This window comes from Exserohilum turcica (assembly GCF_000359705.1).
Source record: "Exserohilum turcica Et28A unplaced genomic scaffold SETTUscaffold_15, whole genome shotgun sequence".
Taxonomy (NCBI): domain Eukaryota; kingdom Fungi; phylum Ascomycota; class Dothideomycetes; order Pleosporales; family Pleosporaceae; genus Exserohilum; species Exserohilum turcicum.
The window spans coordinates 227,287-251,002 of NW_007359970.1; the positions used below are offsets into that span (position 1 = coordinate 227,287).

General features: G+C 52.2%; 9 protein-coding genes across 9 annotated transcripts; 3 read left to right on the forward strand and 6 right to left on the reverse strand.

Annotated features, from left to right (window-relative positions):
* The first annotated feature begins 294 nt into the window (after positions 1–294).
* On the forward strand, positions 295–3,640 carry SETTUDRAFT_129226 (uncharacterized protein). The gene is made up of 6 exons (XM_008025656.1): positions 295–578; positions 647–1,466; positions 1,571–1,611; positions 1,660–1,853; positions 1,903–1,928; positions 1,984–3,640. Exons 1-6 carry the CDS (start codon positions 547–549, stop codon positions 3,526–3,528), a joined length of 2,658 nt encoding a protein of 885 aa, XP_008023847.1. The 5' UTR covers positions 295–546; the 3' UTR covers positions 3,529–3,640.
* Positions 3,641–3,697: 57 nt separating this feature from the next.
* SETTUDRAFT_46674 (uncharacterized protein) lies at positions 3,698–5,551 on the reverse strand (the record flags this gene model as incomplete). The annotated part of the gene is made up of 2 exons (XM_008025577.1): positions 3,698–5,433; positions 5,488–5,551. The coding sequence occupies 2 exons, from the start codon at positions 5,549–5,551 to the stop codon at positions 3,698–3,700; spliced, it is 1,800 nt and encodes a 599-aa protein (XP_008023768.1).
* Positions 5,552–6,483: 932 nt separating this feature from the next.
* On the forward strand, positions 6,484–8,907 carry SETTUDRAFT_46675 (uncharacterized protein). The gene is made up of 2 exons (XM_008025578.1): positions 6,484–7,090; positions 7,136–8,907. The coding sequence occupies exons 1-2, from the start codon at positions 6,501–6,503 to the stop codon at positions 8,661–8,663; spliced, it is 2,118 nt and encodes a 705-aa protein (XP_008023769.1). The 5' UTR covers positions 6,484–6,500; the 3' UTR covers positions 8,664–8,907.
* A 1,129-nt stretch (positions 8,908–10,036) lies between these two features.
* SETTUDRAFT_129233 (uncharacterized protein) lies at positions 10,037–12,265 on the reverse strand. The gene has a single exon (XM_008025657.1). The coding sequence runs from the start codon at positions 12,242–12,244 to the stop codon at positions 10,373–10,375; it is 1,872 nt and encodes a 623-aa protein (XP_008023848.1). The 5' UTR covers positions 12,245–12,265; the 3' UTR covers positions 10,037–10,372.
* A 29-nt stretch (positions 12,266–12,294) lies between these two features.
* Positions 12,295–13,283, reverse strand: SETTUDRAFT_176517 (uncharacterized protein). Its single transcript, XM_008025658.1, has one exon. The coding sequence runs from the start codon at positions 12,930–12,932 to the stop codon at positions 12,693–12,695; it is 240 nt and encodes a 79-aa protein (XP_008023849.1). The 5' UTR covers positions 12,933–13,283; the 3' UTR covers positions 12,295–12,692.
* A 425-nt stretch (positions 13,284–13,708) lies between these two features.
* SETTUDRAFT_38472 (uncharacterized protein) lies at positions 13,709–15,790 on the reverse strand (the record flags this gene model as incomplete). Its single annotated transcript, XM_008025550.1, has 4 exons — positions 13,709–14,600; positions 14,653–15,028; positions 15,089–15,697; positions 15,754–15,790. 4 exons carry the CDS (start codon positions 15,788–15,790, stop codon positions 13,709–13,711), a joined length of 1,914 nt encoding a protein of 637 aa, XP_008023741.1.
* A 1,574-nt stretch (positions 15,791–17,364) lies between these two features.
* On the reverse strand, positions 17,365–18,144 carry SETTUDRAFT_38473 (uncharacterized protein; the record flags this gene model as incomplete). The annotated part of the gene is made up of 1 exon (XM_008025551.1): positions 17,365–18,144. One exon carries the CDS (start codon positions 18,142–18,144, stop codon positions 17,365–17,367), a length of 780 nt encoding a protein of 259 aa, XP_008023742.1.
* A 648-nt stretch (positions 18,145–18,792) lies between these two features.
* Positions 18,793–19,176, forward strand: SETTUDRAFT_27233 (uncharacterized protein; the record flags this gene model as incomplete). The annotated part of the gene is made up of 1 exon (XM_008025507.1): positions 18,793–19,176. The coding sequence occupies one exon, from the start codon at positions 18,793–18,795 to the stop codon at positions 19,174–19,176; it is 384 nt and encodes a 127-aa protein (XP_008023698.1).
* Positions 19,177–19,224: 48 nt separating this feature from the next.
* SETTUDRAFT_168328 (uncharacterized protein) lies at positions 19,225–20,636 on the reverse strand (the record flags this gene model as incomplete). The annotated part of the gene is made up of 2 exons (XM_008025659.1): positions 19,225–19,868; positions 19,919–20,636. Coding segments are annotated over 2 exons (1,325 nt in total), but the record flags the coding sequence as incomplete, so codon positions are not given.
* Positions 20,637–23,716: the final 3,080 nt, after the last annotated feature.

A 23,716-nucleotide genomic window follows, 5' to 3' on the forward strand; every position in this document is an offset into this window, starting at 1 on the left:
AAGCGGCCGAGCAGGGTATCGGCAACGCAGCCTTCCAGCTCTGCAAGCGGGCTTGATGGCATGTCTTGTCTGTTGGCACCACACAAAGGCCGAATGCCTTCACAGGCCGTGTCGATGGCGACCAGATGCATCTCAGGGCCCCGCGCTAAACACCCGGCCGCAGGGATCATGGCAGAGGTGGGGCATTCGGCCTGCCGCACGCGCACCTTCCCCTCTCAGCCCTCATGCATCATCTTGTGCCATTGAATCCCGCCATCGAGTGATCCAGCCCCTCTTTCGTGCTTCAAGCTGGCTGTCCTCTCTGCTTCTGCGAGACTCTGCTCTCGACACTCGATCCGCGTCCGGCTCGCCCCCCAATCCACTTCGCGTCTACTATTCACAGCCCACCTTGAGCGCTCTAGAAACCTCTCGTCAGCAGCTCGAGAGCTTCCGTCTGCCCCTCGAGCCCAATTGCGACTTCGACCGCGGTTTGCAGCTGCACAGGCAGGCACCTTTAGCATCCAAAAGAGATTCTGCCAGAGCGAGGTCACCAGCAGCTTCGCCAACATGGCTTCCGACCGCGACGTTCTCCCCTCATGGTCAGTCTCTAGCACCACACGTGCTGAGATAGCATCGCCATGACGAGATGCTGACAATTGCCGCATAGGGTCAAACCCTCGCACTATGTTCTCTCCCTCTACGACATCGAATTCGGTGGCAAATTCGGATACCAGGGTACCGTCAAGATCAACACAAAGATTACCAAGGACGACGGCTTCAGCACCCTGGTTCTGAACGCGCACCAGCTCAAGCTGCACGGCGCGGAATTGAAGACTGGCGACAAGACACACTCTGCAAAGGACATTACATACGATGAGAAGAGGCAGCAGGTCACGCTCGACTTTGGTGACAACATCACCTACACTGGCGAGGCTGAGCTTGAAATCAAGTTCCAGGGCGCTATCAACAATGTCATGGCCGGCTTCTACCGTTCCAAGTACAAGCCCAAGGGAGACGTTCCAGCCTCCGTAGCCAAGGACGACGAGTTCCACTACATGTTCAGCACCCAATTCGAAGCCTGCGATGCTCGCCGCGCATTCCCTTGTTTCGATGAACCCAACCTCAAGGCTACATTTGATGTTGAGCTCGAGGTGCCAAAGGACCAGGTCGCGCTCAGCAACATGCCCGAGAAGGAGACCAAGCCAAGCAAGCGGGACGGCTTTCACACGGTTGTATTCGAGAAGTCGCCTGTCATGTCGACCTACCTCTTGGCATGGGCTGTTGGTGACTTTGAATATGTCGAGGCCTTCACCGAGCGCAAGTACAACGGCAAGAACATTCCAGTCAGAGTCTACACCACCCGTGGTCTGAAGGAGCAAGGACGCTTTGCCCTGGACAACTGCCACAAAATTGTGGACTATTTCTCAGAAGTCTTCCAGATTGACTACCCCTTGCCCAAGGTTGATCTGCTGGCTGTTCATGAATTTGTAAGTAGCATGGCGAAGCGTACGAAGCATCACGTTGACTCTTCAGCCAATTATACGTGTAGCCCCTCTCTCATCCCTACATAAGGCTGACCTTTGCTTCCTAGTCACACGGCGCCATGGAGAACTGGGGTCTCATCACCTACCGGTAAGCTTCGATTTCTAAATTGTCTGGACATGATATTAATGTCCGCAGAACTACCGCAGTACTTTTCGACCCCGCCACATCCGCAGACAGCTACCGAAACCGGGTGGCTTATGTTGTAGCTCACGAGCTTGCCCACCAATGGTTTGGAAACCTTGTCACCATGGACTGGTGGAATGAGCTCTGGCTCAACGAGGGTTTTGCTACCTGGGTCGGATGGTTTGCCATCGACCATCTTTATCCCGGTATGCTTCTTGCCTTTAACCTTTAAAGCACTTGCTAACAGGAAGCTAGAATGGAACGTTTGGGGACAGTTTGTCGTACGTCACAAATCTCGAGGTATACACTCTGCTAGCCTGCTGACGTTCCTCCCAGACTGATTCCGTGCAACAAGCCTTCGCTCTTGACGCGTTACGCACCTCTCACCCCATTGAAGTGCCCGTGTACGACGGCCTCGAGGTTGACCAGATCTTCGATCACATTTCTTACCTAAAGGGATCTTCCGTCATCCGCATGCTGAGTGCTCACCTTGGCGAGAAGGTCTTCTTGCAAGGCGTGGCCGACTACCTCAAGGCTCACCAGTACTCCAATGCAACTACCAATGATCTATGGTCTGCCTTGAGTAAGGCTTCTGGCCAAGATGTCAACAGCTTTATGGACTTCTGGGTTCGCAAGATAGGCTTCCCCGTTGTCACTGTTGCCGAAGAGCCAGGCCAGATCGGCATCCGCCAGCAACGTTTCCTTCTCGCAGGTAACGTCAAGCCTGAAGAGGACCAGACTACTTGGTGGATCCCATTGGGTCTCCATACTGGCGATTCGGCCGCTACTGCATCCGTACACAAGGCCACTGCTCTGACCCAAAAAGAGGATACTGTCCGCGATGTCAACTCCGGCTTCTACCAGCTCAACAAGAACCTCACTGGTTTCTACCGAACCAACTACCCTCCAGAGCGCCTGAAGAAGCTTGGTGAATCCCGTGACCAGCTCAGCGTGCAAGACAAGATTGGCCTTATCGGCGATGCGTATGCCAACGCCGTCGCCGGGTATGGCTCCACTTCTGGGCTGCTTGCACTAGCGGAGCGCTTCCAGGATGAATCCGACTACCTCGTCTGGTCTCAGATCCTTACCAATGTAGGTAATGTCCGCAGCGTCTTCTCCGGCAGCGAAGACATCAGTGAGGCTCTGAGGAAGTACCACCTCAAGCTGATTACACCGGCTGTCGAGAAGGTTGGTTGGGAGTTCAAGGATGGCGAGAGCTACCTGGTCGGTCAGCTGCGCGCCAGTCTCATTCTATCCGCCGGTATTGTTGGCCACAAGGCTACAGTCGATGAGGCCCTGAAGAAATTCGACGCCTACATTTCTGGTGAAGATAAGGGCGCGATCCACCCTTCGCTCCGCCGAGCCGTATTCGCCACTGCGATTAAGAACCGCGGTGAATCAGCATTCAAGGCTGTCCAGAACGAGTACCTCCACACAACATCAATTGATGGCAAGGAGATTTGCCTGCAATCACTTGGTCGCGTCCAGACGCCTGAGCTTGCTAAGCAAGTCATGGAATTTGTCTTCTCAGACGCCGTAGCCATGCAAGACAAGCACTCGCCGACCATTGCTCTTGCAAACAACTCCAAGGTTCGTGTGCAAGTATGGAACTACATCCGTGAAAACTGGGACACAAAGGTCCACCCCACTCTCTCTGGAAACCCTGTCGTGCTAGAGCGATTCTTGCGATTTGGACTTAACAAGTTCACCGATGCGACTGTGGCGGACGAGATCCAGAAGTTCTTCTCGGACAAGGACACCAGAGGTTACAACAAGGGTCTCGAGGTTGTCGATGATACGATCCGCAGTTACGCTGCCTATGCGGCGCGAGACGAAAAGGTTGTGCGAGAGTGGCTGAGTGCCAACGGCTACTTGGCCTGACTCGATGCAAAGCTGTAGATGGATACTCGGCTACTGAGATGGTAAGCTGAACAGGGACGAATGCAATCATTCCGTGACATAGTCTCAATGTAAAACATGAAATCAAATGAGCTACCTCCATCCCTCGCAAGCATTCCTTTTACCTGTCGGGACATGTTCCGATCTGCGTCTACAACTTTGCACCATGCTTCGTGCCCGTGGCCGCAGCAAGCAGAAACCGACTGAAATAACGTTCTAGTTTCTCGACTCCATTTCCATCCAGTTCCACAACTGTGCCCACCCAGCCATCCGGCCGCAGAACAAGCACAGCCCCCTTTTCCATGGAAACTCCATATCGCCCATGTGCGCTATAATCGCCATCGTAGAACACACGCCCAAGCGGCATGTGGCCCAGCATCTCATACGCCAACGGGGCACCGCGTCCTGCGATGATGGAAAGCCAAGAAATGGGTACTGCATCATCATCCAGCAGCCAGGGCAGACTGGCTACAGCTTTTGTGAAACAAGTCAGCGAGTGCAAGGTTGATTCCACATTTCCCGAAAAGACGGCGATATAGAAGCATGCGTTGTTGGGTGTTTCTCGCTGCAGACGCGTGGCTTCGAAGGTGCCTGGTTTTTGGAGTGTGATGTCGGGCGCGCGGTGGCCGGGGTGGACGGTTGGTATTGCTATTCCTTCTTCTCCAGCCTGTGACTGAGAGAAATTCAGATACGAATCTTGCTCGTAAAATATACCCAATCCACTACTGAAACTCGCAGCTTCAGCCATAACCGTGCCGAGGACTTGATTTGGATCAGCGTTTGGATCACCCGTCCAGTCCTCGGGCAGCTGCATGGTCATGAGTCTTGAAATGGCCTTGTCGTAGCCAATCAGGCGGCAGACGTTTGGTCTGCGCTCTGTTTCGTAGGAGCGCAAGAGGGCGGGTTGAGCGCGGCCTTGGAGCACGAGACACAGTTTCCACGCGAGATTCACGGCGTCGTGCAGACCCGTGTTCATGCCTTGGGCGGCGCCGCTGCTGTGCGTGTGGCATGCGTCGCCTGCGAGGAACACGCAGTCGTGCTCGAAAAAGGAGCGTGCAATGCGCTGGCCTACTACGTAGATGGTCCACCAGTCGACCTGCTTGAAGCGCAGGCTAAATGGTTTCACGGCGGCAATGGCCTCGGCGACAGCGGCGTCCTCGTTGAATTCCGTATACGCTTTCTGGCGCTCCGCTGTAAACGCAAAGCCGATGCGAGTGGCGCCGCGGTCCAGCGCCGCCCAGAGCACGTTGCCGTGCGTGGGGCTTTCAATGGCGCAGTAGGTGCGTGGCTTGGGGAGATTGGTCTCGACGACGCCGTCGATGCGCACCCATTTGTCTTCGGTCGAGGAGCCGTCAAACGGGATGGCGAGCGCGCGCCGGACAAAGGATTTGCCGCCGTCGGCGCCAACCAGGTACCGGCACTTGACATGGCTCTGGAGCTTCGTCTCGCTGTGCTCGATGGTGGCGAGGATCCTGTAGTCTCCGGGTTGGACGTCGTGCGAGATGTGGATGCCCGTTAGTGTATATGGTGCTTGGAGGTCTACGCCTTCTTTGCTCATGGCACGGCGGAATATGTCTTCTTGGTATTTTTGGCGGAGCACAAGGGCAAAGTCCCACGCGGTGTCTTTCATGTTTTGCATAAACGCCCAGCCTCTGCCTTGGACTTCGTTGCCGTGCTGGTCGTAGTTGACCGTGTCGCGGCAGGCGAAGCATTGCTGGGCAAGGGCGTCGGCGAGGCCCAGCTGGTCGAGCATCTCAGAGGTGCGGGGGAAGAGGGTGATGGCGCGGCCATACTGGTCCTGAGATGATTTTGCATGTTTCTCAATGATCTTGATGCGGTGTTTTGAGCGGGTGAGATTGCGTGCAAGTTGGTATGCGGTAATGAGGCCTGGTTGAGCATGTTAGCTCATGGAGAGATGGTCGTCGTGGAACGTGTATGTACCGACTGGTCCTCCACCCACCACAAGGACGTCGACGTGTTCCACCGGCGATTCAGGGCTTTCCATATTTTTCTGGGACTGGAGGTTTTTAGCCCCGGCGCATGGAGAGCCAGCCCAAGCTCAAATACAGCCATGGTATGGGTAACAAGCTTTATTGGCGCCATGTCACAAGTTGCAAATAGGTAGGTGGATGCGCAGGCTATCCGGCGCTTGATAGGTGCCGCTCCATGGCGATTACATGTTCTGAGTTGTCGTTTTGTGCTGTGATACGTTGAGCGTAGTTTGCAATGCATGTGCGTTTACGCGAAGGAAGCAAGAATGGGGTGGTGGTACACGAACTGTATCGGTGACTGATAAGATAAGGACGTCCAGATGGCGGGGCAGGTCGATGTTGGTAAGGAAAGGTAACTTGTGGGGAGCCAACGAGTATAGAAGAGAGAGGTTGTAATTTGGATTCGTCAATTGACTCTGTACATTTGATGCTTCGCCTGGCTACCACCATTGCATATGCCCTGGATAGGTTATCACATGGATTATTAGCCACCTCTTCTACGCATTTTTCGAGGCCTAGTCTTAGCCAGCTGAGACGAGTGACCGGAATCCATAGCTTAGTAGTAAAGACGCAACGGCCTAGCGATATAGTGTGTATAAGTCAATCCCGATTTGGCCCAGACAATGCCGATATATCCATCCAGCAGCGCAATACACGCATCCGGTGTGCAAAAGGCGTTAGATCGCTGGTAGCGGGGCGGTTCCAAGTCGAGGGCTGAAGTACAGGACGGTCACTTGGACATATGCGTGCGGTATGAATAGTCCAGATGGATTGGAGGCGGTGAAAGAAGCCACACGTGGGGTGTGGCAAACATCCAGAATTGGATCACGTCGGTGACGTGCCAAGACGGCCGGCATGATGACGTACCCCGCGTCTTCGGCGCACCCGCGTCAACCTTTGTCGGTGTCAGAACATGGCGTCGTTACACGTTGTAGGTTCTGGCGCTCTTCACTTCCCACCACCATGTCGTCGACGTCCAAACCCCTCACGCCCGCGCAGACACACGCCCTGTTCGACATCCTGATCCACCACCAGGTCTACGCCGAGATTGAAGCCTTCAAATACCCCTCGACAATCGACCAATATGGCTACCCTTTTCGCAAAGCAGATGGCGTGCAGACGACGAGCCCTTTGCTGCAGAACATGCTCAACAAGTTTGCGCTATGCAACCCTGCCTTGAGAAACTTTGGGGAGACATGGTGGTCCGAAAAGATCCAGATCCTGGTTGCACGAATGGCCGAGGCGGAGCTGAGCGAGAGTTATGACAAGGGCGCCATTGGTAGTCGAAAGGCTCTCGCGACAGCCGCGAGTAGTATTGCCGAGTATGTCGCGAGAGGCATGCTGGGCGGCTATTCGGGGTTGAAGACCGAGGAAAGCAAGAGGGAGTACGATACCAGCAACCCCAAGGACGTTATCCAGGGCTTTGAAGAACTCGTGCGCGGAGCTATATATGGCCATGCCCTCGATGATCTGTACGAGAAGGTTAAGGAGTCTCCGCGGCTTGAAGATCACTCAAGCAGTGTGCAGGCAGCCCATGAGTACATGCTACTGAAGTGAGTGTCCCCACGACTTGCCGGTACGTGTTCTGACGATACAAGTGCTGCCTCCTTCCTCCATCACGTCTTCGTAATGTCACCCGATGGCCAGTACCTCGTCCGTCTGGTCGAAAACCTACACCGACTCATTCCATATACCGTTGTCAAACAGACACTCCGCGTTGGTAATGCGGCTACCATGATAAACGGCATGGTCAGACTCGTCTTGGCAAAGCTGTCGGTGACGGCGATGACTAACTGGATAGGTCTCACCAACAACTCAAATGACGGCATGAACCTCCTCCAACAGATCCTCTCGACTATACTAGCATGGGACACGTCAGAGTTTCAGAAGCGCGCAACGAAGCTCGAGGCATCGCGCAATGCGCCCGACAAGAGAGTCTTCAAAGCTATCAAGACGTTTGTCTTTGCCTCAAGAGACAAGCATGAAGCGGCAAGGAGCCAATCTATGTCCGAGTCAAAGTCCATTGTGGCCGTCGTCCTTGAGACTGCTGACCCACCGTACAAGATCGATGCCGAGTCACTTAGCGAACACCAACACAGTGTAGCTATGGAGTATCTCGGCACGTATCTCTCCATCCGTGACCGCGAGGAACTCACCAAGATCCTATGCAAGTCTAATCCCGATGTTCTTACGTCGACAATCCGAGACGCTGTCGCAGGAATGGATCCCGTCATACGGGCAATTCACAACGCTGTGGATCTATCAGGCACCGTCACAGATGCCGAGGTTTTCATTACCGATCTGATCAAAACCGCCAAGCCTAAGAAGAAGAGCGGTTTCAGAAGTCGGGAGCCTTCTAAATCACGGCCAAGCTCACCAGATCCAGCCAGCATCATGGACCAAGAAGCGAGTGACGCTCCTACAGTAGAGGACTTTGTGCAACTCCTCAAGAGGCACGCGCCATCACTGCACAGGTTCCTACACCAAGTCACCAAGAATGCACCGGACCTCGCGCAAGACTATCTGGAATATGCCAAGCGCATGTTTTCAGAATTTCGCGTCGACCAGCGTGCATTGGAAGCAGAAGAAAGAGGTGAAGGTGGAGCAGGAACCATGACTGCGCCGCTCCATGCTATTTTCGAGACGATGAGCAAAGAAAAGCAGGAGGAGTTGAAAGAGCTTCTCGATAAACATGAGAAGCACCTGTCAAGCCTCAAGTCAACATCGGTGTCACGTCTGCAATCAATCATGCAGCCATCATCCTCATCGCAGAACGGCCATGGCACGACTCACGGCCCCGGCATGTACCTCTCCCGATGGAATGCTCTTCTGGACAGCACGCTCATAACCCCTGCTACCATCTATGGCCCCGTCCGCAGAGGCTGGGAAGTCAAAGGTGAGCTCGATGGCAAGGGCCTCAAGACTAATACGACCCTCCTGAGCGAAAGGCACTCCAAGCGTGACCGTGTCAGCACTATGATGGCTGAGGGCACGGGAGACCGGATAGAACGAAAGGAGAGAAAGCGCGATGGTCTAGAAGAGGAAAGTATGGAGCTTGTTTGGGAGAGTATGAGAGACGCATGGGTTGGTGTCTGTCGCGGACTAGAGGTCATGGGGCCAGACTAAGCGGTAAGACGGGTGAATCAAAAGGGCGATCATAATTATTAAGCCTTACTGGATACACTCGACTAGATGATCACTACCCAACGGGATATTTCTAATATTTCTTGTTTTTGCCTGCATTTTCGCACGGCAACATAGACGACACGGCCTTGTAATCCTAACCACCTACACGCATAGAAAGCAAGCAATATACGAAGCAACTCAACACGGCATTGCACATTCGTCCTCGCGACACACACAGACAAAATGTCACACCACAAATGACTCCACACCGTTGCTCCTGTGAACCGAGAGTCCCCACACCAGCCTCCCCTCGCAACCAACACCTCCAAGGAGCAATTGGCCGCTCCGCGGATCTGACAGGACCGCAAACACCCGCCACCTCGCACCTCGTGCGTGTGTGTGGCGCCAGTGCCATCCCATCCCCATCTCACGTACAGCGTACATGAAGCCCATTACGCCATTCTCACGCTCACAACGCACACAGACCCTTGTTCGGATCGCGCGCGCGGTCTGCGCGCACCAACGGCTCCCTGACACTGACACGGACACAAGGGAACGCCCATCTGATACGGTTCCGCTGCTGGGATTCTCGTGCACGTAGGCGCGCGGATTGTCGGAGCAGCGGAGCAGCGGAGTCCCGATCGGAAAAGGCGGGCCTTGGGATGCGGGCGGAATACTACTGCATCCGAGGCCCGGGGGGGTGGTTGGCAAAAAAAAAATCTTACTACTTGACAGTTTGTTGGTTGGCTGGGGGATAAACGGGCGTGGGCTGGGGTCCAGGGGGTTGGTGATCGTGGTTAGTGGTTGGTGGTGGTGGTGCATGTGCTGCAGGTATGTCACGTACGTCAGGACCCATGCTGGAGGGGGGTGATTTTTTCTTTGCTTTTTTGCATGTGTTATTGCGGTGAGGATTATGGAGTCAGAGTTTAGGAAGGGGGGAGGGGACACCGGGGGGTCGGGGTAGGGAGATACAGAGCGCCAACTTGTGATTCGAGGGCCTGTAGTGGGAGAAGTTGGGGATCTGCTAGATTTTCTCTTCTAGTCACTCTATCAGAGTTTTTTTTTCTTCGATTACAGAGGGGGATTGAGGGAATGCATGTGAATGGAATGGGGGACGGGTGGAAAATTCGGAGATTGATAGTCCAGTAGAGAGGTCTTGGCGTGTTGTAATTTTTATCTTCTGGCAAAGTGGCCATAATAGTCGAATTGGTTATATATGTGTGTGAACATTAGTTAATTTTTCATTTTATTGAGACACTTAGATGCCGTTATTTAAAATAGTTTTTTCTTTTGTCTCATGAATTGCGATTTGCAAAACTCTCAGATGCATTGAATTTGGGTGCAGACAGTAATACATGTGATGGTGGTGGTGGTGGTGGTGGTAGCAGGGAAACTAGTACAGAGGAAAAGTTGAAACAACAAACAACTAGGAAAAGCGACGTGTCTAACGTCCAGTGGTATCTTTGATAAGCGACAATAAGGCCGCGCCGCCTCCTGAACTCCCAATTTTTTCGAAACAAAGACGCGTATGGAATCAAGGAATATCAAGGAATATCAAGGAATATCAAGGAATATCAAGGAAAAGAGTACAAAGAAAAAACCAATCCGGTAAATTTCGTCCGGAGCGCCCCCGTGTTCAGGAGCATGATGATGATGCTGCTGATGATGATGACGGTGAAACAAGGCATGCATGTGAATCATCAAAGTGCTTACGACATGGTCATCTTATCCCAGCCGGTCAGATCTGGGATCCGGTATCCTTCCTCGTTGTCATTCCATGCCACAGTACCCACGCTCAGGGTCCATGCCACAAGCACCATGCGCGCTACAGAGGCAACTGTTGCCACATCGAGGGGCAGTTCCGACTTGAGGACACGCTCCATCTGCTTTGCTAGGCTGGAGTCGTTGTTGTCTTCTTCCACGGATGTTTCGCTGGTGTTGGAGGGGCTCGTCACGTTGGAATAGAAGCTGAAGCGGATAGAGCGGCGACGCAGGCTAGACAGTGGTGAGGTGGAGCGGTGTGTGGTTTGCGCACCAGGTGGAGGCTGCAGATGAGATTCCGCACTTCGCGTGCTCGACGATCGGGGTACCTGCCCCACTGCGTGATCGTATGCGCGCTGGATCTCATTCTGTGTGGCTTTTTGGACGGCTTTGAGCACGTTCTGTGGCTTTGAGTCAGGCACGAGGGCCATGAGTCGCTCGAGCAAAGTGATGTAGCGAGACATGCGAGCCGACTTGTCGGCCAATGTGTCGGGCGTCTGTGGGTCGGTGTCAAGTTTGCGTAGACGTTCTCGCTCGCGGTACAAGGCCTTTGTGTTCTGAGGTTCGTAAAGCGGACCGAAGATGTTGAGGTGTGGTGCTTGTCGGTGTACTTTGTCTACGAGGGCTTCTAGACGCTGTAGTAGCTTTCCCGTCTCCAAGTTGCCGGATGCGATGAACTTTATTGTTTTGATCATCGGCGAGGAGGCAAGGGGTGGAAGACCACCAGAGAATGGCAATGCTGCGATGGCATTCAACAGTGTTGTCGAGGTGTCGGCTTGGGTCGATGTGAGGGCATAAAACTTGAGCTCAGTCGAATTGGGTAGCGAAGTCAGAAACTTGGATTGCTGTGTTTGCGTGGCGCTTGGCTCCGGACCGAGCAATGTACCGGCTTGTATCGTGTCGAACGTGTCTTCCGTGATGAGTATGCTGTGTACACCGAGTTTGTCCTGACGGTAGGGAAGAGAGCCAGCTGCGAGGTGCTTTGCGAAGATTGTCGATACTCCTGAGCCTAGGGCGTGCCGTTGCGATCTGCTGAGTTTGTTTTGTGTAAGGGTGATGTGATATTTGGAGCCTTGTGTCCGTGTAGGGGTGATGCAGATACCGTAGGCACCCATATCTGTGAACGCACGGTCAGTGCCGATGTTCTTGTTCGGCTCGCTTCCCAGTATCACAGCCAGAGCTGTAAGCTCGGCAGCCGTGACCTTTATCCTCATCCTGTCGCCTTGATATTTTGCTGTTTGTCCGTCCTTCATCCACGATTTGTTCGCAGTCTGGTGAGTACCATTTTCTTGCAGTCCGCTGCGCATCGAAACCAGAGAGGATGCTGGCTTCTTTACACTAAAATTTCTGGAAAGGCCCAGCTCCGTCGCCTTTGACAGGTCCATGCTCTTCCTTTGCGTCCTTGGGTTAATCTGTGACATCGACTTTGATCGGCCCAGGCCACTCATGGGTTTTCTCGCTCGAGAAAGAAATTTGTTCATTTCCAGGGGATACGTAGATCGCTCCGTAATGGATCGGCCACGCATTTCGTTGGCAAATGCCTGGTAGAGCGTGTCGAGTTCCAGTTGCCCGGGTGGCCCGTTGATGTGTGCCAGGAGCGAGGACGAGAGCAAACCATCGTCCGCAGCCTTGAGGACTGCGAGCAGATTTGGGACCCAGTACTTCTGGCTGTCATATCTGAGTATCAAGAGGCGTTTCCATGAGGGCGATGTCTGCGTGACTGGGGGTTGTTGTTCAAGCTTGGTGGGGGCGGCAAGTGTCTCCTCGGTCACGGCGTGCTTAGGGTGCTTAGGCATCAGGAAGCGAGTGACGAGAGCCATGGTGGCGGCAACAAACCATAGATTCGAGAAAAGGGTAACTGGAGGGAGAGGTTCTTTCGTTTACGCGTTGGATTCTGAGGGTGCCCATGTTTTATACAAACGCCCCCTCAAGGGCAGTGTGGTCGACAGCCACACCCTTGCTGATCTTATGGGGGTTGGTGGGCGCGGACCCAATCGGATTCTAGGGAAGCAGCAAGCACCCCAGGTCGCGCGTTCGGACGAGCTGGCAGCCGCTAAGATGACATATCGTCCTGGGATACCGGCGGCTGTCAGCGCGAATAGTGCCTGGATGCCGTCCGCTCGATTTGTCCGGCACGTGAGATTTAAGCGACAAGGTCACCAGCTCCAGGGGACACTTGTTTTACCAACGCCGTTAATGGATGGATCAGCAAGCCCGTCATGTCACTGTCCAAATGTCTGCTTGTCTCAAACTGGCGGCTCGACGGACTCATTTGGCGTGCCCTGCCCTATGACGGGGTTCTCGCCGACACCTGGGCACCAGGATAGGGATACGCAGCGTAATCCTGGACACCACAGCCTCGCTGCGCCACATGCGTTGTTTCAAAGTCGAATGTAGCTCATCTGGGGCTACAGGCTCTGCTGCCCTGTGCGGCAACTGTCGTGACCAGCGGAGCACCGGATGAGACGGACCATGATGCTCCTCCACACCGTGGGCCCTAAAAGACATGTGTTTGGGCCCTGGCCATAGGGATCCATTTGAGAGCGGTCAAGTGAAGCGGACATGGTACTAACGTGCAGCGACAAACCTTACTTACTACAACATGCCGCAACGGGACTAACAAGCACAGACTGCCCACGGCTAACAAAGAACCATGGAGGACCCACTGCCAGCACAGGCAGCTGCCGGTGCAAAATTGGACGTGTAAAAACCACATGAGGAACACATGTGCGCCCTTTGCATCGTCATCGAACACAGTGTCCTGACAGACCGAGGATCAACAGGCTGATGCATGGGACATGCGCCCTGTCTGCCGACTGTACAAGGGGCGTTGCACGTCGGACTTTGCGGATGGCGACCACCCGAAATGCCGCATCCCTTTGAGGTGGCTGGAGGCAAACGTGAAGGGTGCGAAACTCCACCTGGCAGAGTCATCTGCATGCCCAATGGCCAGACATATCGAGAGATGCGGGGATCGTACATATGTACAAGTTTTTCATGCATGCTGCATGCTGCGAGTAGGCAGTCATTCAGCAAATGCTCCATGGGGTCCATGTGGCGTGCAGGCCGTGAGTACAGTAGAACGGAACGAATGTGGCTTGATCGAGAGGCGCATGCAGGCCTATTTTGCTCCAGTCAAGCATTCTTGAACATGATTAAGCATTTCTGCCGCTTCATGCCTGCAGGCCTTGGCAACATCGGGACATCGTCGTTGTGGCCGCACCGATCCTCCTTGCATCACCGCCCACTAACCGGTCCTTCTCATATGAAGGTGCATGCGGCGCCTAGGAACCATGCACTAATATCTTTTCCTCGCTCTTCCACGCATTGTGATCCTCGCCGTGTCTGGCGATAAGCCGCTGTATGTTGAGAAGCCGCTTTTGTGCCAGTAAGACGGGCTTGGGATGATTAAACACCAACTTGATCATGGTGCGCGTCGAGAAAATTGCAAAACATCGCCGCACCCATTTCTCGTCCCGAGACTGGCACTGCCGCGTTTCATGGATCACCGAGGGTGAGCGGGCAGCAGCAGCGCCAACGGTACTGACCCAGTAGAATACCCCAGACATCTTGTTCCACAAATCTGCAATGTTAGTGCGCTGCAGTACAGTGTACAGCGTCTCGCTCAGGCGCATGTCAAGCAGGCTAGTGCCTGACCCTAGACAGTCTGAGGCCTCCAACTCTGCCACGAGCGGATTTTGACACGGGTCAGCAGTGACAGAAAAGGGTAGGCGCAGTATAATAGACGCGGCATAGATGAGAGCGGTGATGCGACAGGCTTCATACACCCAGTCGTTGAAAGTGGGAAGGTTTGAAACATGGGCCGAAGGAAGCCTGGTCAGGCGTTTACGTATTGCAGTGACTTTGCTGCTGTATTCGACATCGGAATCCTTTGCGTAAGCAGCATCGACCTCGGAAACACGACGCTGAACCTCCAATGCTGATTCGTGAGCGATGAAGAGGTTGGTTAAATCCCGCATATCTCGGAGTAGGTCACACGTGAAGGGCGAACAGCGCGAGTCGTTAGCAATTGTCGTAAAATCTGCTCTCAGGCAAAACAGCGGTGACTCTGGTATCGTAGAGTCATCAAGCAGGATTGGATCCACTGCTATTTGATATGTCGCAAAGGCAGGCAGAGGCTCGGCCTCACTAATCAGGTTACCGTGAAAGCAGCACCTAGGAGACGAGGGTTAGTGCCGTTTCGGATGTCCTCGAAGGGGATGCTCACGCTGTGCATGTTTCTGCCAATGGTTCGTTGCCTAGGCGTGACAGCCCGCCACGATGCAGCAGTAACCTAGCGAGTCCATGCTCGTGTACGCGCAAAGCTCTTTCATTAGAGCCGAATATCTCACCTGTAAGCAAGTGCATCACAATCATGATGGTTGAGTCTGATGATTGGGTGCTGGCTTTTTGTAGCCGCCCCTTGATCATGTCGAAAATCTCGGCTTTGAGCAGCACAGTCTGCTTACTGTCGCTCGTCCTCTCCTCGTGCAAATCCAGCCATACGGCGGCTATAATTGATGAGCTGAGCAAGACATCGGGGTAAGAAAGCATAGCCGGAAGCCATTTGACATTGAACATGTCGCTCGCGAATACCCGCATGCCTGAGTGGGTTAGCCTTGGCCAAATGCGCATGGTGAAAGCAGACGCATGTGAGCACTAACAATTGCGCTTGAGGAAAAGTGAGTCGACCTCTGGACTTTTGAAACTCGGTAGAGCACGAAATGGGTCCACCCCGTCTCCAACCTGATACAAGTTCGCTATCCTGGCCATGAACCGGCGGAAGACACGTTCCTCTTGACTCTGCGTGTGTTCGTCGCCATTCGAGTCGACGTGGCCTTTGGCCAACCGTGGTAGGCCGCGTGTAGCGGGAAGCCGTTGGTGGGGTTGGGGGCCTCTCTCCAGTGCGGCGCTTGTATGAGCATCGCAGCCCGTCTTTAGTATTATCGCATTTCCATGTCGCTGCTGCCTTATTACAGACCCTTTGAGCCCGCCTGGTGTATGTCCGGGGTGGTCATCCACGAAGACGGAAATAATGGGCTCTTTCTTGGTGACTGGTCCCCCAGCCCGTTTTTGATGCAGCACCGCCGGTTTCTTGGGCTTGCTCCTATGATACACCATCGCCTGCGAACGCACGCTGCGTCTTGTGTCCTCATTCTTGAAGTCTGACGGGTCGGTTGCGGTGAGGAACTGCAGTTGAAGCGGCCCATCGCGCTTGACGCGTCGACGCGGCGCTCGTTTCTTCAATTGATTCTCTAGCGGCGGACATTGATCTGAACAGATGAATCAGTGTGTGTATGCGGGCTCACACGAGGTTGTCGGTACGTACTTGTGGCGGCGTTGGGCCGGCTTGATGTCGAGGCCATGGCGCGTTTCTCCAGGCTGCCAAGAACCGCGGGGCGTGCCACTTCCAGCGTCTGCGCTGCTCTTGCAAACAACAGTTATCTGCGATCTTCGGGGCGCAATCCTCCCAGACTGAAATGGCGGGCACAGCACGATAGTACGATAGGAAGTCGGCCGGTCGATTTGGGGAAACGGGGGCCGTGTAAGTACAACCTTCACTTGCATTTTCCCGACGCCTGGCCCCTCGCATCGGCAACTGTGGCTGACTATGTACCCCTGACAACGGCACCACATGCATACGATATTAGCAGATCATATCCCTTTCTCTTTAACGTACAATAGTGTTTTTGGAGTCTCTCAGCTTCAGCCTTCCACGCCCAAAGGTAGTACAGTCGGAACCGTCAGCCTTCCGAGCAAACTTCCCAACATCGATCACGACTCGCAGTGGAACCACTCCATTGGTCTAAAGAGTGATTTATTTTTCCAGTCATTTCAACATACCCGCTATCTTCTCGTATATCTGGAAATTCTCCTATAATGACAAGCTGCCGAGTCAGGCCCCCCGATCGCTTCAGCCTTAGCGGAAGGCTACTTCACATCACCTATACTTGAAGAGAATAACGGCAAGGTTCTCTTTTTGCTTTTTCTCAACTCGCTGCAACCTCGCCTTTCTTTTTATCAAGTCGGCATTCACACATTCCATGGCCTGGCTCTCTCGTGCTGCACGGCGTATTGAACTCCAGGGCAACGAACCGGCTCTATTGCCTGCGCACTCATTACTCATCCATCGCTCGAAGTTGCTTTTTATAGAAGAAAAGGGCTGTAGGGCGCTCGTACCATGCGCATTTCTGATGGGGTCAATGAATTCAAGAAAGAGTCAGTCGTAACCGAGAGTCCGGTAAATGGCGCAATGGCCCGTATTACCCACTAGGATGCACAGAATTGGATTCGCGGAGATAGCAGATCCCAAGGCACGTTATCCCAGCCACTCGCATCTTTGCAACTGGGGTCGCATGACTTGCAAAAAAAGGGGTGACGGTGACCTTGTTCGAGGGCAATAGGGGAATGTGCCTCGGTATCTTTTTTTTAACCCCTGATTGTCCCCCAGATTCTAGGATAGCACCCTCACCATTGGGCCGAGATGAGAGCATAAACCACTAAGATGTACTAAAAGGTAACTAGTGGACTTCCTAACGGGAATTCAGAGATAAGATGAAATCGCAGACAAAGAATCGCGATGGTCACATGCTTGCAGATAGCTCCGCATGGTAGTTAGCATGATTCTTCTAAATCTGCGCTTCACACCGTGGGTATCCTTGAATCGCAGTGCCCCGCTCCGGGATCGTGGATGCATCTCCACAGATCCTAATCAAACCCCGGTACAAACATGGATAGATGAAATTGTCTTCGCATGTTAGCAATCATGTAAGTGCCGGAGACATTGGCGATCAAGCCGTCATAACAAGAAAAAAAAGAGAACAGTCCGGGTTGCACGAGTAGCGTCAAAACACAGAGTGCTAGCAACTTGCACCCGCTATCATCTCGCACGAAAGTGGCCAAGTACACAAACAAGCTCGGATAGAAAAGCACATGCCAGTTACTGCCGCAACGCTCGCAATGCCTCCATGATCTGCGCCCCATACAATTCCTCCTCAACTCGATATCCACTTGCCCTAATAATCTCCCTGACTCTCTTATACCTCGCTCTCATTTCTATGGGTCTTGCCTCGGCCTGGTCATCAACCACAAATGCAACGACTCTGACTACCTTCTCATGTCGTTCTTTCCCTCGAGATTTTTTGCGTTCGTCTTCGACATGAGCTCGTGTCTTGTGCTGGGTATTGACATCTGAAGATTCCAGTATCGCGTTTCTGAAAGAAGAGAAAGACAGATTGATATAGGGTCTCATGTAGCTGGATACACAACGCAGAGCTTGTGTGAAAACCGAAAAAGGTTTTGGTAGTGACTTGAGGCCATGTGGCGAGCTGATTGTCGGCGCGGCTGTTTCAGTTGGTGTTGAATGGTGGGAGGTAGATGGGCGGGATTCAGCTGGATACGCGAAGCGTGCAATGATTTTTTGGGGGCATGAAAACTGCTTTGATACGCGCCATTTGCGTTTTCGCAGTTTCCTTGTGTTTTGTGCATGCTGTTGTTGCCCTCTCGATTTGACGATCTTGTCCAGTCGTGGAGCCAACTCACATCCCTCTGGGAGATCTTCATCGCCATTCGTCGAGCAGCTACGTGTGGATAAGGGTGTGATTTCGTGTGCACTATTGGCCGCAGCTTTTTCATTTCCCATTGCTAGCACCTCTTGTTGCCTGTAGATCGGGGCTTCAGAAGCGACTTGAAGATCTTCTCTGCCCAATGACTCGACCATGACGTTGCAAGTACGTGATGTTTCGTAGGTGGCGGTGGGTTGAGAATGCGCTTGGTAATCAGGGATGAGTCGGGTTAGGTTGAGATTGTGGATTTTCTATGTGCAGTGAAGTACGTTTTCGATTGCCGTCATAAACTGACTAGTCCATTGGTGAGGGTGAAACGTGTCAAAAAACATAGTGATGCGTAAGCTGCAAGTTTGCGGTGGCACTAAAGTAGTGATTAATGGTGAACAGAAAAGTAGTGCTGTGACTGGAGACCAGTGAATTTGATAAACTTCGTATTGTTTGGAAACGAACTGTATTGGCTGCAGATTTGAACATATTTACTACAACCATGGTTGGAAAGAACATAGAGAGGACAGACAGGAAGAATATGAGATGCAGGCCGCCAAAATCGCGAACTCAGCGAGGGCTAGGCCATGGAATTCAAGGTCGGTAAGCTTACTGATAAAGCTCTGAGTATTCGCAACGAAAGCATAGAATAGAAAGAAAGACGGTTGCCTGTACAGTAATGTGAAGACGTTCAATCCCCGCACTGCCACAATCTGTAATCAGCTAGTCTGCATTGAGAAAAGTACTCCCGGGAGACCCTGCATCAAGGACGCCTAGCGACTTTGGTCCACAGACCTCACTCCTACAACACAGCCATGTCTGCTCTAGCAACCGAAGACTATCGAATGCGCAACCGCAAGCCGTACTCAGGCTCCGAGGGACCACCAGTGCCACCAAAGCCAGATACCTACAACGCTACTGCAAAGCCCTATCGCAACGCCACGGCTGGGACACACAGGCATGGCGCAATATCCAAACCACTTCCAGCACTTCCAGGATCACGATCGATGAATACAGCTAGCTCCAATCTGCAGTTGAAGCCTTTGCCGATACCTCCTAAAAGCTCGACGTTGCAGCTGACTCTTCTCTGGGTTGCCGCGTTTTTTGTGTGGTTCCTACTGATTGTGGTTTTACTACCTGTGGTCACGGAAAAGGATGCAATGCCTGGATTTAATAGGTGGCTCCGAGAATGGCGCTGACGAACCAGAGCAATAGGGCGTGGCTCTGCTATTAGAAACAAATCGGGCAGACTACACCAATGATACCTTTGCCTAATCGAGGTAACTACAACTTCGACTCAGATTTTGTCGCATCAACCAGGCTCTTCCGGCCGCCAAAGCCGAACAGATAAGCGGCCACCTTACGCATCTGGATCTCCTCACTGCCCTCTGTAATCCTGTACCGTCGGTGGTGTCTCCAAATGTGTTCGAAGGGAAAATGCCTCGAATACCCATTGCCGCCATGAACCTGTATCGCTCGATCGGCTGCCTCAGTGCATAGCCTGTTCGCATAATAATTACACATGGACACTTTGTCTCCGATCTTCTTTTCAATCTCGTTGTGTGGCATCGAGTCCATTTCCACCGCAGTCTTCCGTATGAGTTGGCGCAGCATCTCACATTGAGTGGCAAGCTCGACGAGCGGAAACTGAATTCCCTGGTTGTGCGAAAGGGGTGTTCCAAAAGGTGCGCGTTCATTGGCGTATTCGACAGACTGTTGAACACAATATACAGCCGCTCCGAGCGACGAAGCAGCTTGCCGGATGCGGTTTTCGTGTACAAAAGCTTGAGCGACCCCCAATCCATTATGTATAGGTCCTAAGGCTGCAGTTTCGGGAACCCACACATCCTTGATTGAGACGGTTGCATGGTCGGTGGGCATGTTCAAGGTCCTGGAATGGGTGCTTAGCAAGCTTTCTTGGAAATGATATCGTATACGTACCACTCGTATGATTCTGCTTTGAGTCCAGACGTCCCGACTGGCACAATAAAGCAAGAAATGCCCTTGACCTCGCCATCATTGCCCGACGTTCTCGCAAAAATGGAGCAGTGAGTGGCTTGGTGCATACCCGTCTGCCATTTCTTGTATCCATTCAGCAGCCAGCCTTTGACTCCGTTCCTTGTCTCCGGCCTTCCTTTGGTAGCCATATGTGTCGCATCTGATCCATGGCCAGGTTCCGTCAGGCCGAAGGTCATCCTGAACTTGCCTTGCAGTCGCAACGGTATGAATTCTGCCTTCTGTTGTTCATTGCCAAAGTTCATGAGCATAATGACGCCCGGGAAATTTCCAACCATCGAATGCTCGGTCTGGAGGTCATTGAATAGCCCCAGTCCCTTGGCTGCAAGGTGCTCTCGAATGACAGCCATCCAGAGATTGCTTCCCCGACCGTCGGCGCTGTTCTGCCCACCGTACTGCTTTGGCAGTGAAAGCCTATAAAAGCCAGCTTCATCGGCTAGTCTTCGCGATTCGGCTAGCAGGTCTTCCCATTCTTTGCGCGGCAGTCCGCCATTATCCCAGTCGGTTCGAGCGTGCTCGCGGCGGTGGTCGAAGAAGCGGATATTGTCGTCTTTGTTCTGGAGAGGAATGATGTTCTCTTCAATGAAAGTGTCGAGGTTAGCAAGGAATCGCTTCAGATCATCGGGGATGGAGAAGTTCATGCTATGCGACGGCGACATGGTGAGAGAAGTGCAACGAGTAGAGGGTCTGAAGTGGATTCCCTCAGCGATTGGTGTAGTCCTCGAAGGATAGAGGTAGAATAGCAGCTTGTAGTGTATAAACAGACACCGAGGCGCTCATCTTGATGGGTTGATTGACTTGAGTCGTGTATGTGCTCTGTTCCGAGAGACGAGTTGCGGGGAAGCCCAGGCGCGGACTACGTAGGCGGAGCTGGAACTACAGTGACCGTGCCAAGTTAGCTTAGCACAACACCAACTTCGAGTTTTCTGGAAACCGCTAGGAAAGCACGCTATCTAAGAGAACCGACCACGAGGAATCGACTAACAGCACTTTCAACACCTGCAGCTAAGGCGCTAGCGCGCAGTAGGGAGAAGAAGGAGGCCTTCCTTCGTTATCTCACGCCTGTGAGAATTTTCTCACAGAGCTTAGGCTCTAATGCCAAGACTGGAGGGGCCAATAGGAACGCAGGAGCTTATTGAAGCTTAAATTTAGCAAGAAACACAGACATATCAAAACAATAAAAATAACGTGGTTCACAAGTGAGTCGCTAACCCAAGCAAGTCGCTAACGCCCCACCACTACATCTACATCAACACGTTATCACAGTTTTTTATCACAGTCAATAAACTATTGCGATACACCAAATTAATTGTTAGAATCGCTACTATCACTTGCACTATCTATCTCAACTACGCAGGTACGAGCGTTGTGTCCAGTCTGCTTGCAACGCCCGCACCGCCGCTCTCCTCGCACCCTCTTCGACGCACTCTCACCATCACCACGACTGCTACCCGCCTGTTCAGCTAATACTTCTTGTACTTCGCCTATAGTAAGAGTCTCTTCTGTCCGTACGTATCGCCGCTTGCGGCTTTTACGCTTATTTGACTCGTTAAGAGCCGCTCGAAGCGTACCTATTTCCTCCATCATAAGCGTTATTTTATGTGCCATTTGCTGGGCCCCCTTACTTAGCTGCGCGATCTACTTAGTAAGTGAATTGGCAGAAGACCCACGGCGTTTTCTCACGCTCTCTTGAATGAGACCAATTTAAGACTCAACTTCGCGCGCGTTGCGTGGTGTCTGCGCCTGCCAGGCGGCTACCTATTGCGGTGATTGTACAGGTGTCTGCACCACCACATCAAGCTTAGATAGCACAGCCTGTGGGTCGTGTAGGACTAGACCAGCGCCTCTAAAGCTAGCTTAGATATTCTCCTTCGTGATAGACTGCTTAAAAGCAGTCTTAAAGGCTAGTAGGAAGGTCTCTTTGCTAATATAGTAGGTGCGGTTGCGTGCCAAGCCTGAAATAGCGTCGCTATACTTGCGCTTTAACGGCGAGAAGCAGGCGACGTCAAGGGGCTACAACAGGTGAGACAAGTGCGCAGGCATGCAGAGAAGCACAATATTCTTCTCCTTGCAAAGATCTTGGAAATCGACAGAGCAGTGGCTCTTATGGCCATCAATAATGAGCAGTCAATACCCACCTACAGTAGAGCTCTTTGTATGGGTATCAAAGTGCTCTAACTAGGCAAGACTAAGCTAATTATTCGTCTAGCTATTGGGACTGACTTTAAGAACCTAGTTAGCAGGCAAATTCTTAAACTAGACGTTGATAAGCACCTTGCCCGCAAAGACAACGAAGGGTGGTATTTAGCGACCTAACGCGCCTACGCCTTAGATTATAGTAACCTACTTACGGTTGCCTAGCTGTATCCGCTTCTTTTTCCTATATCTTTTTAATGCTGTAATAACTAACTATAATAAAATCTTGCCCATCATAAAGCTAGTCTCGTCAAAGTTGTAGATATCGTCGTCCACAATACCCCACTTCTGCCTTGTCGCCTGGACTAAGTCGAACCAGCGCTGGATAGCCACTGGATCCTCGCAGGCGGCTCGCTGGTAATTATAGGGACGGCTCTAGCGCGTACGGAGCTCAGGAGTCCGCTTAACGAAGTTGTCAACCCAGTTCTTGCCAACAGGGTTGCCACCACGCTCCTCCAATAGTTTATCAGCCATTACTCGAACGTCAAGCTTTGTAGGCGCAAATCCTCGCGTAGACTCTTCAAGAATACGCTCAACTATAGCCTCCTCTTCTAGCTTATCTAGACGCTTTGATTTCGGCTCGCAGTCGCGTTGAGGGCGCTTTCTAGCGCGTTGATCAGATAGAGTTCTTTGTAGGACGTTGTAGATAGTAGTAGCACGGTTTACACTCTAAACACGTTGCGACTAGACGTTAAAAAGAGCAAGTTAAAGATTAGATTTAGAATATATTAATAGACGGTTGCGTTGTTGAGACATCACGCGTTATAGTGATGAAGTTAATGGGCTGGTGGGGCGTTAGCGACTCGCTTGGGTTAGCGACTCACTTGTGAACCACGTTAATAAAAAAAGACTAGCCTTAAAGGACCTTAGAGGCACAAGCAAACGACTAATGGATAATAATCTAGAAATTGAGATGGCTGAGGAGGCCTCTACGCCTTGCCCTAACAGGCAACTAGAAGAACCGCCTAGGCCTACCCATACTAGGACAAGGAGTAATTTTTCTCCATTTATTAGAGCAGTGCCAAGATACCCTACAGTAGGGAAAACACCAAAGGCAACCTCTATTAAGGAGGCCTTAGAGATTGCTAGAAACCTAGTAATCCAAGTAGCTAACCTAGCTAAAAACAACCCTACTAGGCAAACTAGTTTACTAGACTGTTAAGAGTATAGATCAAGTGGAAGTAATATAAGACTTCTGGTATTGATCTTCTTGTTGGTTGGTTTTCGCAGATAGAGTGACAGGGTGCAAACGAGGACAGTAACGTGCAAGTAGAATAACTCTCTGTATTGTACTTGTACTCAAAACTTAAGTTGAACACATCGAGCCATAAGGGCTCAATGCCTAGTGCTATATACTAAAGCTTCATGCAATATGCTCAGTTGCTCAGTACTGCCAAGAGGTACTGATCACTGAGCAGCTTGCAGGTTACATGCAAAGTGCTCAGTTGCTCAGTAGTGCCAAGACATACTGATCACTGAGCAGGTCACGTGACTGCGGCACGGCTGCGAAGGATTGCGGCGTAGTGC